At 52.1% G+C, this 17,132-nt stretch overlaps 1 protein-coding gene across 2 annotated transcripts; it reads right to left on the bottom strand.

Moving 5' to 3' along the window:
- Nucleotides 1–1,179: 1,179 nt before the first annotated feature.
- Nucleotides 1,180–14,899, bottom strand: PLVAP (plasmalemma vesicle associated protein; the record flags this gene model as incomplete). Of its 2 annotated transcripts, XM_082836246.1 has the most annotated exons (6): nucleotides 1,180–1,597; nucleotides 5,821–5,902; nucleotides 6,038–6,095; nucleotides 8,059–8,771; nucleotides 8,890–8,986; nucleotides 14,531–14,899. In XM_082836246.1, 6 exons carry the CDS (start codon nucleotides 14,897–14,899, stop codon nucleotides 1,591–1,593), a joined length of 1,326 nt encoding a protein of 441 aa, XP_082692372.1. In that variant the 3' UTR covers nucleotides 1,180–1,590. The 2 variants fall into 2 exon arrangements, with proteins under 2 accessions (XP_082692372.1, XP_082692371.1); XM_082836245.1 differs by lacking the exons at nucleotides 1,180–1,597; nucleotides 5,821–5,902; nucleotides 6,038–6,095 and having other exon boundaries at nucleotides 7,649–8,771.
- Nucleotides 14,900–17,132: the final 2,233 nt, after the last annotated feature.

Below are 17,132 nucleotides of genomic sequence, written 5' to 3'. Positions count from 1 at the left end.
TTGGCCACGCCACACAGCTTGCGGGATCTTAGTTGCCCGACCAGGGATTGAACCCGGGCTCTGGTCAGTGAAAGGGCAGAGTCCTACCCACTGGACTACCAGGGAATTCCTTGTCTTCATTTTTATTAAATATCATCAAACTAATTTCCAGAAGGGCCAGAATGAGATGTGCATTTCTACCAGTCCTGTAGGAAAATGCCCTTTTCTCTACATCTTCACCAGCAGTCGGTATTATAGCTTTTTAACACTTTTTTCCCCAGTCTGTTGGGTATGTTGTGATTTCCCTGTGTTCCTCTAATGTGCAAAATTTCCCCGGCTTCCTACTAATTTAGTGATCAGTGAGTTGAAGTGCTCCCTAATTGGACACTGGTGCCCTTTCTAACATCCCATCTTCCCACCAAAACACCTCAAACAAAACAAATGCCTGGGACTTTTGTGATATTGTTCTGGAATCATTTTGGTGAGGAGGAGTTCCTGCAAAACAGGCTGTGGTAACTCAGTAATTGTTGTCTGTACCTGGGGGAATCTCTGCAAACCTAGCAAAAACAAAAGCTACAAATAGATAATCTGCTTTTTCAGAAACCGCTTTTTATTTGTATTTATTTAAGAAACTGCTTTTTAAATACATGCTTTTTAAAAAAAATAGGAAAAAAAGCTGCTATTTTAAACAAACACTAAATTGACAACAATGCTGTCACAATGTGGGGTTTTGTAGGCATTTCATGAAACCCTTATTGACTATGATTTTGCCATTTCTCTTCACATATGGAGATGCCTACCGCTTGGGGGAAGCTGGTGTCTACTCACGTTTGCTCCGGGTTGAAGGGTCTTCTGACCTGGGGACGCTGGCGATGGGATTCTTCAGCTTTCATCTTATTCCTAGTTTTTTTTTTCTCACTCAGAACCTGATGGTACCTTTTCAAAGCAGAAATCATGACTCTGGAGTCTTTGAAGGGATTTGATAACATTTATTTAGTGCCACTAACATTTATATGGGTCACAGGCAGGGCTGGATATGGAGGGGAGAGAGAGTGAAGGGGCAGCATCCTCGTGGGCTCTGAGGGGTCCCCTGGACCAGATGCTCCCTCTCTCGGGGGCCTGGAAACTCTCAGGGGAGGACGAAGGTGAATGTCTTCCTGTTCTCACTCCCCCAGACCTGGAGCGGTAAGATGCTCCAGCTGAGTGTGGGATGCTGTGGGTGCCTTGACCCGTGTGCACAAAGGGATGTGATTTTGGGCAAGGGCTGGGCAGAAAGTGCGTGTGTGATGTCGCCGTGTATCTCTGTGATGTCATTGCCTTGTCTCTGTGTGACGTCACCACCATGTCTGTGTGATTGATGTCACTGGATCTGTGACGTCATCCCGGCATCTAGGGGGTGAGGGATTGTGTGGTGCGGAGAGAGTGTTAGGGGGTGTGGGTGCGGTGTGGCGGAGGATGAGCAGAGGACGCAGGCCAAGGGCGCCCACTGTGTCGTGCGTGCGTTATCTGACTCCACCCTGGCTGTGTCCCTCGCCGTGGGCGTCTCGCTGCACCTAGTCTCCAGACCGGTGAGTCGGGGCCACCCCTCGGTCCTCGGGGCCTAGAGCCTCCTCAGCCACTGGGGCAGGAAGGAGATGGGAATACAATAGTCAGACAGACAGACGGCAGGACAAACCTCACCTGGGCCTGCCTCTTCCCCTGGGCCCCTTCTTGTTCCCAAGAACCCTAGGGCTCCTGCCGGTTTCAACCTGCCCTTAGATTTCGCCTTGTTGAACCTCTGTGGGACAGGTGGGACTGAGATGTGTGCCTATCCATTATATAGACTGAGGTTCAGAGGGGCCGCCTCCTGCGCTCCAGGCCTCTGTTGCAGTCTGTCTGACTCTCTCCCCTTTGCTCCCTAAGGCCCTGGGGATCCTGGGTGTTTGCCCAAAGTCCCCGGCCCCCCGGCCGGGCCTCAGTTTCCCTTTTGGTCTGCACAGAACTGACCTAGACCTGGCCCCTCACTCATTCCCAGGAGGGTTTTTCTAACGAGCCTGCCCCTACTCACATGCTCCCATGGCTCCCCAGCGCCCTTGGGACAAAGCCAGATCTTCTGTATCTGGCATTCAAGGCTCCACCCACTCTGCCCCCACCAGGCCTCCCCACTGGGGAATCAAAACCTGACAAAGTACCCCCCAGATTCTCAGAGCCATCACTTCACTTCCGCCCCTCCCCCTTGCCTTTGCAGGAGCCATCCCGCTGTCTGGGATGCCCCTCCCCCTCCCGGGCCTGCCAAAGGTTCTCACGAGGGGTCAGAGGTTGGCTCAGAGGCTGTTTCCTGATGGGGGAGGTGGGGGCCTCTGCCAAGTCCTGCTTCCGCTGGCCCCCTCCCTTCCTTCCCTGGCTCTTCCCTGGGGCCCCCGCAGCCTCACGTTCCTTGGCTGGCTCTGGTGCCCCCCTTCCCAGCTCCAGGCTCTGTCCTCTACCAGGATTCACAGGCTCCAAGGCAGCCCCGACAGACATCCTTTAACTACTCCTGCTCACCAGCCTGCAAGGGAGGGTCATCCCTGGCCATTTTCAGAGACTGGGGCTCCTAAACCCCATCGCTCATCTGGACCAGCACAGTCGCCTTCACCCCTGTCTCAGGTTCCCACCTTCACCCTCCACAACAGCGACCAGAATGAGCCTGTGAACACCTGAGTCGGTCACATCCTCTGCTGTTCACAGCCTTCCCAGGGCTCCCAAAGTCCTCACTGCAGCCCCAAGGCCCTGCCTGATTTATCCGGACCTCACCTCCTCCCACTCTCCCCTCGATCACTCAGCTCCAGCCACACCAGCTGCCTCACTCAAACTCACCGGACATGGATGGTCCTGCCTCAGGGCCTTTGCACGGGCTGTGCTCACTGCCTGGTGCACCCTTCTGAGAATCCCCTCATGGCTCCTCCCTCATCTTCTTTAGTTCTCTGCTCAAATGTCACCTCCTCAGTGAAGCCTGCCCTGGCCTCGCCCCCACCCCACCCCCGTGGAAAATTCCAACCTCCTCAAGCTCCCTCATCCCTTTTCTGTTTCACTCATCACCAAGGGTCCCTATCATGGCTCCCTCATCTGGTTTGTCATCCACCTCCCCCACTAGACTGTCAGCCGCACGAGGGTGGGGATTTGGATTTCTGTGCCTTATTCCTCCCTGTGTCCTCAGCACCCAGCAGCTGCTCAAGAAATATGGGTTGAAAGAAGAAACAAACGGTCATAGTGATGGCAGTGAACCTGAATCGACACTCACTGTGTGCTCGGCTCAGAGCCAGGGCTGGGCTCCCATCGTCAACCTTCCACATTGTGACTTGTGCCGTCTCCAGCCACGTAGCCGCTACACCAATATTCACTTAATATTTGTCTTCACCTCCATTGTGTTGTGTTTTTTTAATTTAAATAAAGTGATCTCCAAAGGATACTCAGTCTTACCAAGTAAAGGAAAGCTGGTGCATTTGCCATTAATAGAAAACCACTTAAAAATGTTCAGTGAAAAAGCAAGACCATGTTCTCAAGTGCAGCTGACGCCGGAGCCTGGGTCTGCCCTCCCTCTGTGAATATGGGAGAACTGCAAGGGTCTGGGAGGCATTAGGGTGAGTTAGCAGCAGTGCAGACTTTCTCGAGGCCCGGAAGGAATGAGTGGAAAAGGAATCAACAGTCCCCATCATGGGGTGGGTGAGTTGATGCGGGGCCTCGGATCTGGTCCCCTGTTGGGTGCATATAAAATGTGGACGTTACGATTCAGTCACTCACTGGCTGTCCACTGAGTGCCTGGCCGAGCTGGGGCTCCAAACCGGAGCCGAAGACCCCAGCCTGCTCATGCCCGGCCCCTCTCTCAGAGGAAGGCAAATCAAGGCGGGAGCGCATGGACCAGAAGCCCTTCCTGTGATACTGCAGAGAGAAGCAGGAGGGGCACAGGCTTAAGTACACATTGTTTCCTCCGTGGCGGTGGGCGGGGGGTGGGGTACGTCATTTGGGGTAAACAATGTCAAGAGCTTCCCCATCCTCAGCTGCGACCAGGACAGGCTTGGACTGGGAGCCTGGCTCCAGCCCTGACTTGCTGACGCATGACCCCGGGCTGATCACTTCCCTGGGGCCTCAGTTCCCTCCTCTGAGAAATGGGGATAATAATAGAACCTCCTTCCTTGCCATGATGGCTTCAGGCCAAGATGGAGAGAGGAAAACTGTTTGCTCAGAGCAGGGTCTTCTCCCTACCCCCTTGCTTCCCTCTCTGCAGGCTGCCTGAGGCTGAGGGATTTCTCCCAGGCAGAGCTATCCAGAGTGAGGGGACCCAGTTCCGTAAGGGGGTGAGCCCCCCGTCAGAGGGAGTATGTAAGAAGAGGCATAGTGAAGATGGAGCTGGGTGCGGAGGACCGGAGGACCGTGGGGAGTTAATGACAGACGTTTGGAAATCTTTTTGGCCCCAAGGGCTTTGTTTAGCACCCTGGGGCTGAAATAGACCTTGCTTCACAATAGCCTGGTGGCAAAACTGTTGATGCCACAGGCTTTGGGATCAGAGGGGTCTGACAAAAATCCCACATACCTCCTCGAACCTCAGGTCCTAAACTGCAAATGGGATGCCCATCCTAGGTCAGCAGTGTGGTCCTGAACAGGGTAGGGGGTGGGGGGTTGGGGGGGGTGTAAGAGTGACCCTGGAGGGAGCACAGGGTGTTCTTGGAGCTGTGGTCTGAGTCACCTTCCCCGTGACGCACAGGGTGTCGTCCAAGAGATGACCAGGCCCTGGGAGGCAGTGAGGGGGTCAAAGGCATGGAGCCATCACCTGAACATGTGCCAGGCACCCTTGATGCTCCCCACTGAGCCCTGGGTTCCTTGCTCCTCCAGCCATGTGTGGACAGCACTTGACGGCTGGCAAAGCATTTGCATGCCTTTGATTTCAGAGACCCCCTTTTTTTTTTTTTTTGCGGTATGTGGCCCTCTCACTGTTGTGGCCTCTCCCGTTGCGGAGCACAGGCTCCGGACGCGCAGGCTCAGCGGCCATGGCTCACGGGCCCAGCCGCTCCGCGGCATGTGGGATCTTCCCGGACTGGGGCACGAACCCGCGTCCCCTGCATCATCAGGCAGGCTCTCAACCACTGCGCCACCAGGGAAGCCCAGAGACCCTCATTTTTATAGAAGTAGAAAGTGCGGCTCAGAAGGGTGGAGTGAGAGGCCCAGGGTCACTCTCGGACACTGCTCTCCCTCTTCCCCTTCCTCAGCTCTGTTCACTTCTGTCACCCTAGTCCGTCCACAGGGCCTTTGCCCTGGCTGTTCTTGCCGCCACCTGGAGCACTGTTCCCCTTGCCTTCCCCCAGGCCAGCTCTTGTCTAGCCTCCAGCTCAAAGGTCCCTTCCTCATCCAGGCCCTCCGTTTCCTGTCTGGAGTCTGATCGCCTAGGTTCATGTCCCAGCTCTGGCTGTGTTACCTGGGGCACGATGCACACCCTCTCTGTGCCTCATTTGCTTCATCCAGAAAGTGGGGATAACAGTAGCTAACCCACGGATTAGGATTCTGAGGATTAAATGAGTTAATTGGGCAGAGAGCTTAGGACTGTGCCAAGATCACAGTAAGCATCCAATCGTGGTAGGTTCTTGGTCACTCTTCTTACCCTGCCTCCTTCATTGTCTCTTTGGCCCACTACTCGGGAGTTTCATGAATGGAACTGTGTGTGTCTTGGTCACTGCTGTATCCCCTGGGTCCAGCATAGGGCCTGGTATACAGCAAGTGCTCGATTAAGGAAGCAACAAGTGTGATACGAGCCTCCCTCCACCCCTAGTCCTGTACCCAGCCTCATCCAAAGCCTGAGACTGGACTGTCTCAGCCTATCCAGAGCCTCACCTAGCTGATGCTAAAACACTGCTGGCAGGGGGTCGCTGGGACTCCAGGATCCTCCTCTTGAATTCCTCCAGCCCAGCTGGGTCTGCCAAGAGAGGGAGGGGTTAGCCCCGACCTAATGCCTTAGTAACCATCCCCCCAGGGTCAGGGAATGGGCTGGCAACCCAGGATCCAAGGTGGAATCCGCCCCCCTTTCCCGGCTCTGCCCTCTGTCACTCACCAATGGGCGGGGGATTGGGGGCAGGGCCTGCAGGTCTTGGCACTGGTATTGACTGCGACTGTGGGAAGAAGGGTGAAAGGAGGTTGGTGGAGGCCAGGGATCCCAAACACGAGTCCCAGGGAGTTTCCTGCCTCTCCACACCCTTGGAGACCTGAGTGCCTTCCAGGGCAGAGAAAACAGACAGATACCCATGGAGAAGGACACGTGATGATGGATATATAATCACCTGTAGACACCTGCCTTCAAATGATTGGGGACTGCAGGGACCGGCTTCCCTTGGCAGCCCCCGGAGACCCCACTCTGCAGGGGTCCTGCCACGGTCTCCATTACAGCCTTGGTGCCAGCCTGACTCCAATCCAAGACCCCATTGGAGTCCATCCACCCAACCCAGCCCCGCTCCAGACTGAAGCTGACCCACTCTGTAAACCAACTGGCCCTCAATCCTCAATGCCATCCCTTGAAGGACCCCGAGAGGATCCTTCCAAACCTGAAATCCAAAACCAGTTCTGAACTCAGTCACCTAAAATCAGATCCCAACCTGAAAACAGACCCTCCCTTAGAATCAAAGCCTGACCTTAACCCAGTCCCAATGACAAACCTGATCTGATCATAACTTTACATCTAACTCTGACCGTAACCCATCCCCTAGACCCAGCCGCTATGAAAAATCTACCCCCCCACCCCCATTCCCTCAGCGCCAGCCCGGCACTCCACTACAGCCACCCATAAATACCTTCCCAATACCACGCTCAACCCCAGCTCAACCTCAGACCTCAGCCTCCACCTGAGTTAGAACCCCAGCCCAGCCTCAGCCCAAGATCAACGTCCACCCGGCTTCTACTCTAGACCCAGTCTTGACCTGCACTCGAAGCCCAGGCTTCACGTCAAATATATCCTTCACGTCAAATATATCCTAACACCAGCCACCCTAAATGCAGCCCAATCTCAACTCCTAGCCCACGGTCAATGCCAATTCCAATCTTAATGCCCATGAAGTTCTGAATCCGCCCTTGGCCCCAAACTTCTAATCGTCTCTAGGCCCACCAACCACCTACACCCGCCTGAGCTTCCACTCCAGCCTCAACTTAATGCAATCCCAAACCCACTGAAACCCTAGATTCGCTCTTCACCAAATCCTTGATCCAAGAGCCACCCTGCATGTGACCCCTGACCCAACTTTTATCCTTTCCTCACAATCCAAACTCCAAACTCAACCTAATTCTAAGACTAATGAAATCTTACGTGGAACCCTAACCTTAACCCAAATCAACTCTAGACACAGGAGTCACCAAGAACCCACCTTGACCCAACTCTAAGCACAAATTTAGAGTCCACGTGAAGCCTTTCTCTAGACCTGCCTTAACCCTCACCCTAAGCCCAGTATCACTTCCAGTCCTTAACCTGGTGCCCCCTGATCCTTCAACTCAACTCAAACCCATCCCAACCCTGACACCGACACTGGATGAGTCCCTAATCCTAAACTTAAGCCAATTTTGAGGCCCACCTGCCTTCCTAAACTCAACCCCAGTCCTTAACCCTTTCTTAATGTCATTCCCAATCCAAACTCCACCCCAAACCTAATGCCAATAAAATCCTTACGTTAATACATAACCACAGTCCTAAAGCATTAGACGCACAGTCACCCATGTCTGATCTCAGCCTCAAGCCTAAATCCACCCTCAGTGTCTCAGCTCACCCCAACCCCAAAGCAACCACAATTCTAGATTTGCCCCTCACTCAACCCTGGACCTGACAGCCACCCGACCTCCAACTCCAGTCTTAACCCGACACCTTTTCTCAATGCTGATCCCCATTCCGAGCTCTGCCTCAATCCTGACATCAGTGAAACCAGTGAAATTCTCAAGTGAGTCTAAGTAACCCAACCTAGACTGGGAAGCCAACCTCCACACCCAGGAAAAAAAAAAAAAAAAAAAAAGTTCAAACCCAACTTCAACATCACCATCAGCTTGGCCTCCAGACCCACCCCGAATGCAACCTGAAGCCAGGGACCTCTGGCCCACCTTCGCCTTGATGCAGGTGTCCAGGGCCGAGTTGCTGACAGCCAGTTGTATCTTGAGCTGCTCAGCCTCCCGCTTCTTCTCCTCCAACTCCTTGGCCAGGTTGTCACGCTCCTTCCGCAGCACTGCTTTCTCCTCCAGGGCCAGCTGGGTCTGCCGGGCACATTCAGCCTGGAGCTTGGCCTCCCGGGTCTGGGCCTCCTTCTCCACCTTCTCCTTGGCCTCCTGACTGGCGCGCAGACCCTGTTCGGCCTCCAGCTTCTGGCGCTGGAGGTCCGAGTTCTCACGGGTCACACGCTCGATGCCAGCCCGCAAGCTCCGGGCCAGCTCCTCCACCTTGGAGCTCATGAGGGTGGGCATGTGGTCGCAGGTTCTCCGGATGGAGGGCAGTTCCGAGCCAAGGGGATGGAACATACTGTAGCCCAGGCTTTCAAGGGAGCGCGGGATGATGGAGTCCCTCCAGAGGTTGCGCAGCTCGATCTCAAACTTGTCCTTGTCCAGCGGGAGGCAGAGGGCCTGCACCTTCTGCAGACGGTCCTCGGCCAGCTGTCGCTCCTGCCGCTGCTGCTCCTGGGCTTTGCTGCACTCGACCAGCTGTTCCTCCATCGCTCGCTTGCCCAACACCAGACTGTCCTTGTCTTTGGTACATACCAGCTTCTCCTTTGCCAGCTCCACCTCCAGTGTCTTGGCTTTCTGGTTCAGTGTGAGGGCCAAAGCTAAGGGTATAGGACCATAAGAGTCAGGAAGGTTGGGGGCTGCCAAGAGACTGGGTGGGGAGTCAGCTACCCTGCTCTCCACTGTCCATAATTGTAACCCTAACCCTAACCCACTCACCATCGCAGCTCTTGTTACTTTCTTTGAGTTGTTCTTGGCATTGTTTCTCACTCAAGATGATGGCAGCCATGTATCGCTGGTTGTTCATGTAGATCACCTGTCCGGATGTGACACAGGACAGAGCTCAGTGTCCGGCTCCTGTGGGACCCCCTGCCCCTGGCGCTGCCCAGATTCTCAGGGCTGGGGCCTCAGATCCAGCACCCAGGTGGTCTGTGTTGGCATAGTTCACAAGGACATGGCTTCTCTACAGGGGATGCTGGTCTGATCTTCAAAAGTTGTTATGATTATAGACAATGGAATACTACTCAGCCATAAAAAAGAATGACATTTTGCCACTTGCAGCCACATGGATGGACCTGGAGGGCATTATGCTAAGTGAAATAAGTTAGACAGAGAAAGACAAATATTGTATGATATCACTTATATGTGGAATCTAAAAAATACAACAAACTAGTGAATATAACAAAACAGAAGCAGACTCACAGATAAAGAACAAACTAGTGGTTACCAGTGGGGAGAGGGAAGAGGGGAGGGGGAATATAGGGGTAGGAAATTTAAGAAAGGGTATTATGGGATTGTATGAAATCATGGGTGTGAAACTTTTGAAAACTGTAAAGCACTATAGAATTTAAAGGATCTTCCATTCATTCAATTAAAAACAAAGTTAAAAGAAACCCCACCTGGACTTCCCTGGTGGTGCAATGGTTAAGAATCTGCCTGCCAATGCAGGGGACATGGGTTTGATTCCTGGTCTGGGAAGATCCCACATACCGTGGAGCAACTAAGCCTGTGCGCCACAACTACTGAGCCCATGTGCCACAACTACTGAAGCCCGTGCGCCTAGAGCCCGTGCTCCACAACAAGAGAAGCCACCGCAATAAGAAGTCTGCACACTGCAACGAAGAGTAGCCCCCGCTGGCCGCAACTAGAGAAAAGCCCGCGCGCAGCAATGAAGATCCAACGCAGCCAAAATAAATAAATTTTTAAAAAAACCCACCTCTTTCCCTAGGCATTTTAGTCAACCAAGATAAAAAAAAAACTTATGATTAATACTATTTGGCAATAAAAAGGAACAAAGCACTGATATATTCTACAACTTGAATGAACCTTGAAAACATTTACGGCCAATTAATAACGGATTTTGGCTGTGCTGTGTGGCTTGGGGGAATCTTAATTCTCCAACCAGGGATTGAACCTGTGCCCTCAGCAGTGAAAGCGCTGAGTCCCAACCACTGGACCGCCAGGGAATTCCCCAAAAAACAGATTTTTTTTTTTTTGACAAGAATGGGCTGGATTGTGTCCCCCACCCCAAATTCCCATGTTGAAGCCCTGATTCTCAGGACCTCAGAACGTAAATGTATTTGGAGACAGGGTCTTTAAAGAGGCAGTTAAGTTAAGATGAAGTCATTAGGGTGGGTCCTTGTAAGAGGAAATCTGGACACCCAGACATGCACAGAGGGAACATGATGTGAAGACACAGGGAGAAGACAGCCATCAACAGGCCAAGGAGAGAGACATGGAACAGATCCTGATGGGCCTGGGAAGGAAAGAATTCCGCCAACATCCTGAACGTGTGCTTGTGCGAAAATAAGTTTCTGTTATTTAAGCCACCTGATTTGTGGTACTGTAAGACAGGCCTAGCAAACTAATACAGATGCCAAGATCTTTTCATGGGAAAGAAGATTCTCTTCAACAAATGGTGCTGGCACAACTGGACAGCCACATACTAAGGAATGAATTTGGACCCCTACCTCACACCATATACAAAAATTAGCTCAAGATGGGTCCAAGACCTAAATGTAAGGGCTTAAGCTATAAAACTCCTTAGAAGAAAACAGGTGTTAACTCTGCATGACTTTGGATTTGGCAACGGTTTCTTAGATATGATACCAAAAGCACAAGCAACAGAAGAAAAAGCAGATAAATTGGACTTAAAAACTTTTGTGCATGAAAGGACAACATTAAGAAAGGGAAAAAAACAACCCGTAGATGGGAAAATATTTGCAAATCGTGTATCTGATGATGACAATAGTAACCAGAATATATAAAAGTAAACTCTTAGAAATTAATAATAAAAAACAACCCAACTGAAAACTAGGCAAAGCATCTGAATAGACGTTTCTCCAGAGAAGATATATAAAAGGTCAACCAGCACATCAAAAGATGTTCATCGTCTTCAGTCATCAGGAAATGCAAATGAAAGCCATGATGAGATATCACCTCACAACCATTAGGGTGGCTATAAATAAAACAAGAAACAAGAATGGGCAAGTGTTGGTAAGGATGTGGAGAGACAGAATTCGCAGGCAGAACTGATGGGAATGTAAAAATGGTGGCGCCACAGTGGAAAGCAGCCTGGCAAGTTTTTCTAAAAGTTAAACATAGAATTAGGCTATGACCCAGCAATTCCACTCCTAGGTATATACACCCAAGAGCAATGGAAGCATATGTTCACACTAAAACCTGCACACAGATATTCACAGCAGTAGCGAAAAGGTAGAAACAACCCAAGCGTTTCATCCACAGATGAATGGATAAAACGTGATCCATCCGTACAGTGGAATATTATTCGACTATCAAAAGGAACGAAGCATTGACACACGCTACAATGGGGATGAACCTTGAAAACATCATGCTGAGGGTGAGAACCCAGACACAAAAGGTCATAGAGTGCATGATTCCATTTAAAGGAAATCTCTAGAGTAAGTAAATCCATAGAAACATACAGCAGATTTGTGTTTGTCAGAGGCTGGGTGAGGGGGAATGGGAAGTGACTGCTGGTGGCGTTTCTCTTGGGGGTGATGAAAATGTTCTAAACTGAATTGTGCTGACGGTTGCCCAACTCTGTGAATGTATTAAAAATCATTGTTATGTACACATTTTTCTTTCATCTACACTTTTTTTAAAAATTATATACACTTAATTATTACTATTCTTTTTGGCTGCACCGCACGGCATGCAGGATCTTAGTTCCCAGACCAGGGATCGAACCCGCGTCCCCTGCAGTGTCCCCTGCGGTGGAAGGGTGAGTCACAACCGCTGGAGCGCCAGGTAAGTCCCCGTTATGTACACTTGAAATGGGCCAATTGTATGGCATGTGAATTACATTTGAACTTTATAACGTTTTTTATGTCTTTAAAACTTTGGAACAGAACGCTCTGCAGAAATATAACAAGGAAAGGTATGAAGGGTGAAAAGGGTGTGCCTTTCTGTCACTTTTTGTCCTTACTCCTTTGGAAGCTGGCCCTGTCCTAATGACCTGGGCATGGGGGAGGACAGAAATAGCTCTGGAAGCTCCAGTGACGTCTGTTTTCAAAAGCCTTAACTACAGAAAGGGAAGATCTCAGGGTACAAGTTGGCTCCAAAGATGAAGTGCGAAAGAGGTTTTCTTCCAGTTGGAGGAAATAGCTCCCCAAAATACAGAAGTATTTTTCTGCACAGGTTCTCAGATGTCAAGATGATGAGAAGACTATTTACTTAGATTGAGTGCAATCCGACAATACAAAAAAAAGTATCTTCTCTTGTTAAGGAGTGTTCAGGTACATCTTTATGAAGTAATTCAGGAGTCTCTCCCTCACTTTCCTGTAGCCATGGTTGCCCTGGACTCAGAGGGAGAGAACTAATTGATTAGTGAACAAGTATAAACAGTCTGAAGGGTTTTCTGGAATATTTGTTAGGACATAAAGCAAGGAAGCTCTCAAAGACTCATGGTGTTCCACCAAAAGACACAGGAGCCAGATTGAGGGTGTTCCTGCGGCCTATTTCAGGATAATTTGACCATCAAAAAGATTATTACGAATGCTGAATGAAGAAAAATCCATGACAAAAAAAATCTCTCCCGCATGCGTCCTGGGTGGAGGTGCTTCCTTGACCCAGGCAGAGTGGGGCATACCCTAAAAAAACCACACTGAGTTAATTTCCCCTTTCTCTCCCAGGGTCTCAGAGCCAGAAATGCAACTGCATTTGCAGAGAATTTAAGAAAAAAATCCGTCTCATAGCACCACCAGGATCGGGGAAAGATCAAAATTCATACTTGGTACCATCAGACATGTGGGGCTGCCGTGGCAGGGGTGGGGCTACTCCCCAGCATCAGTGCCCACTTCCTGGGGGTCCTTGGAGAAAACCCTGAGGGGTTCCAGGACAGAGGAATTTGTCAACTTGTGTGTGGGGGGAAAGCTACGATTTTCAAAATTTAAAGTTGTAAAGAGGCAGATTCTTAGATTTCTAATACTCTACGATGGGGCCGTCCGGGATTCGGAGATGCGTGTGAATGTCTAAAACTTTATGATAAAAACAAAAAAAAACCCAAACCAAAAACAACAACAAAAAAGGGATTTCCCTGGAGGTCCAATGGTTAAGACCCTGCGCTTCCACTGCATGGGGCATGGGTTCCATCCCTGGTGGGGGAACTAAGATCCTGGCGCAGCCTGGCCAAAAACGAGAAACAAAATCCAGAAAACAAAAGAATAAAACTTTACGATCCTGGGATTGCTAATGGCTCCTGGACCGGAAGACCATGCGTGTCCTGGAAGATTCAAAAGGGCCAGTTCCCGGGAACTGAGACGTCTGAGGGAGCTGCCCTTGTCAGGAGTGGGGAGCATTTGAGGGGGTACATGGTCCAGCCCTGTGGTCTGAGGGGGGACTTGCCTCATTTGGGGGTCTGAGGGGGACTCACCTTTTTCTGAGGATCTAAGGGGGACCGGCCCTGTCCTGGGGGAATGAGATGGGGAGACCTCACCCTTGCCTGGGCAGTGCTGAGGGGAGCTGTGCACATCCTTCCTGCCCAGTGGCAGGGGCTGGGTGGTCTGAAGCCCCAGTAAAGGCCTTTTCTTTCCACGGTCCCCTGCCCCAAACAGCCCAGACACCTCCTGTGGGAGAAAGAGAGGCTGCCCCTCTCCCCAACCCTTCCCTTCCCCTGCCCACCCCTTCTCTCACCCCATTCCAGCCAAAGCCTGAGGAGGCAACATCTCCTCAGTGTTCCCAGGAATGGGACCTCCTCAGAGGAATCGTGTATGTGTGAGAACATGGGGGATCTTGCTGAGTGCGTTTGACAGGATTTGGGGGTACGAGGGGGGGATGACAGTCTCCACGAGACCCAGGGTTGCCCATTTCTGCTCCCTGCTGCCCCCCATCCCCCAACAAGCCACCTCTTTTCTTAGGCCTCCATTTCCCCTCTGCAAAAGGGTTTGAAATCTTCTCCCTACCTCCTGGGACTCAACAAAGAGATAATATTTCCTAAGCGGACATCCAACCTCAGGCAAACCTGAACCATTCATACTAATTGCTAAGAATCCAACACTCTGAGCGTTTATTAAGCCCGCTCTTACTTGCAGCTAGTGTGCGCTGGTACGTTCTGGGCGCTTTATACACATTAAGCCATGGGCCTATGTCTGACCACAGACCGGATGCCCAGTTCAACTTGAACTCCAGATAGACCACAAATCATATTTTAGTCTAAGTGTGTCCCAAGTATTGCATGAGATATACAGACAAAATACACATTGCTTCTCTACACGGGCTCGGCACGCAAAACGTAGGGTCCGTGACTGTCCCTGTCTCATGAACGAGGAAAGTGAAACTCAGAGAGGTGAGGTGACCAGCCTAGGGTTCCCCGGGACGGGTGTCCGGCCTGTGGACTTACCCGGTCGGCCTGACACTGGCGGAAGCTGGCGTTGATTCGGTCCAGGTCGCGGCGGGCGTTTAGCAGCATCAGCATGATGGCATCCTTGGCGCGGGAGGTGAGGTTGAGCTTCTCGGACAGGTTGGCCTGGGAGGCTGTGAGCCCCACCACCTGGCCGTAGAGGCCGTCAGCCCGGCGCTCCGTGGCCTGCAGGTTGGATTCGGTACTCACGTGCGCGTTGCCGTAGACCATAAAGAGGACAAGGCCCAGGATGATGAGGAATTGGATGAGCGAGACAAAGAGGAAAAAATAGCGCAGATAGTACCAGCAGCCCCTCGGGCTGCCCCCTGCCCGTGAATAGGGTCCCCCGTGCTCCATCGCCGAGCCCATCTCCTCCCAGCTTCTGCCCGGTGCACCGGCACTGCTCTGCTGGCTGGTCTGCTCTGGGTGGTGGCTTCTGCCCCTTCTAGACCTTGCCACGGCAGGGGGGAGGGGGGAAGTGTTTATATTACTCCTCTTAATACTTCCTCTGCCTGGCTCCTTCCTGGCCAGGAGGAAACGGGGGCTGTGGGTTATCACAACACTCCCACCCGGGCTGTGAAGGGAAGGGGGGAGGGCACCATGTCACGTCTGGGCCTCTCTGATTAACGCCGGGTGGGGCACCGGCGAGGGGACCAGGCGTTCTCGGCCTTGCTGAGCCTCATTTTCCCCACCTGCCCTTGCTTTGTGCCCAGAGCTGGTCTCACCTGCCTATGACCTCATGTCAACATCCCCATCGTGGGGAGGAGGATACCGAGACGATGGGAGGAGGAAGCACCACCTGGGTGTCTCACTCTGGTCGTTCACAGAGCTGGACTCACCTCCCCTCAGGGAGGGCTGGCTACAGATGTGTGCCCATCTTACATGGCAGTGATGACTACAGGAGCTAAATTGTGCGGAGCGCTTAGCTGAGGGCCAGGCACACAGTAGGTGCTCAGTAATTGGCACAGGAAGGCCTCACAGAGGGCTGATGGGTGGGTGGTGGTGGCGCGGGTTCCCCTAGCTGTCATACCACCCAGTGCCCGGCTCATGGAGGCGCTTAGTAAGCACAGGCAGCAGTGAACCTGGGGCCAGGGTGAGCTTGAGCGAGGGGCTTCTCCTGTCTCAGTTTTCCCCTCTGTGAGATGAGGTGGGCACAGTACCAGGTCCCAGGGCCGGGGAGGGGGCTGGGAGAAATGATTTGCCATTGCTATTATTACTACCATTTCCTGCTGGAAACCTCATCTTGGGGCTCTGTGAGATGGTGAAGGGGAAGCGCCAGATAGAGGGGGTCAAGCTTCACTGTGGGTCACCCCCAGGTGGGCAAGGAAGGGGTTTCGGGACCAAGGAGCAAAGGATTCTGGGTATGCCCTCCTACATGTCCCCCCAGATCCAGGAGCTCCAGGGAAAACCCCTATGCTGGGTGATGCCAGAGGCCTCACCAAGAGCCCCAGGCTTGGTGGTGAGGGGTCCTCAGTCTTGGGGAGACAGAGTGGGACACAGCCCCTAGCCCCATGGGGTCAAGGCTGACAGGATCCGAGGGGAACGGGGCAAGGGGATGGAAAGGAGGCTGGACCATGGGTGGGTGACGATAACACAGTTTCTGTCCACTGCCTGTGGGGGGCACAGCAGGCTGAAGGCGGTGGCATGGGGACCCAGCCCCCTATTAGCCAGGGTAGTGGAGTGGGGGGTAGTTGAGCGGGGAGGGGTCCTCCAGGGTGGTGTTCATCAAGGAGGTGGGAGTTGGGTCGGGATGGAGGAAGTTCCCAGGGATGGGCAGGAAACCCCTGTCTGACCTTTGGCCTTTGCAGCTACCCATTGATTCCTGATTCCGGACCCTTCCCAGCCACTACTGGGAGGGAGGAGGGTTGGGGGCTGCAAGTGGTGCCCAACCAGCTATTTCTCTGGGTTGGTCAGGCCCACCCAGAGTCCCCTGGAGCAGGGTGGGAGGAGGACATCTCCCATCTGCATTAATGGGGAGTCATGTAGGCAGAGTGAATACATGGTTTCAATGCGGGCCTCTGGAGTTAAGTTCTGGCTGGGCCACCTACCGCTGTGAGACCTGGGACAAGTGACTTCTCCTCCTTGAGCCTCAGTTTTCTCCTGTCTAAAGTGGAGGCAACAAAGCCAGTTGTGAAACACTTGTCACAGTGCCTGGCACACAGTTAACCTTAATAAAAGGTGGTAGTTTTTTAAGGTGGGGTTGGATCAGGCACAGCCTCTGATGTGAGCCTGGGGAACTGAGACGCAGGGGAGGGACGCTGTCCCAGCTGTTGTTGCCCTGGGCCTGTGGGGTCACCAGGGGAAAGGGGGCATGACAGGGGTAGAGCCTGGGTGACAAGGGTCCAGTTGAGAGCTCAGGCAAGGGGGCAGTGCTTAGGCCAATGCCAGGAGCTGTGACAGTCTTGGTATGAACTTAAGATCTTGGCTATCTTTCACTGTATACTGAAGATGTTGCATATATGTATGTATGAACATGATATCTGTTGTAAAGGGAAAAGAAAGGCAACCATAAACTCCTAGAAAACCAAAAAGCCACTCTAGACCTGATGTGCTACAATTTTGAGCAGCTGTCACAGTGTAAGAACGAGAGTTTTCAATATAC

This window comes from Leucopleurus acutus, assembly GCF_964270905.1.
Source record: "Leucopleurus acutus genome assembly, chromosome: 3".
NCBI classification, from domain to species: Eukaryota; Metazoa; Chordata; class Mammalia; order Artiodactyla; family Delphinidae; genus Leucopleurus; species Leucopleurus acutus.
The sequence above is the reverse complement of the archived record's forward strand: the minus strand, read 5'-3'. Positions and strand labels throughout refer to the sequence as shown.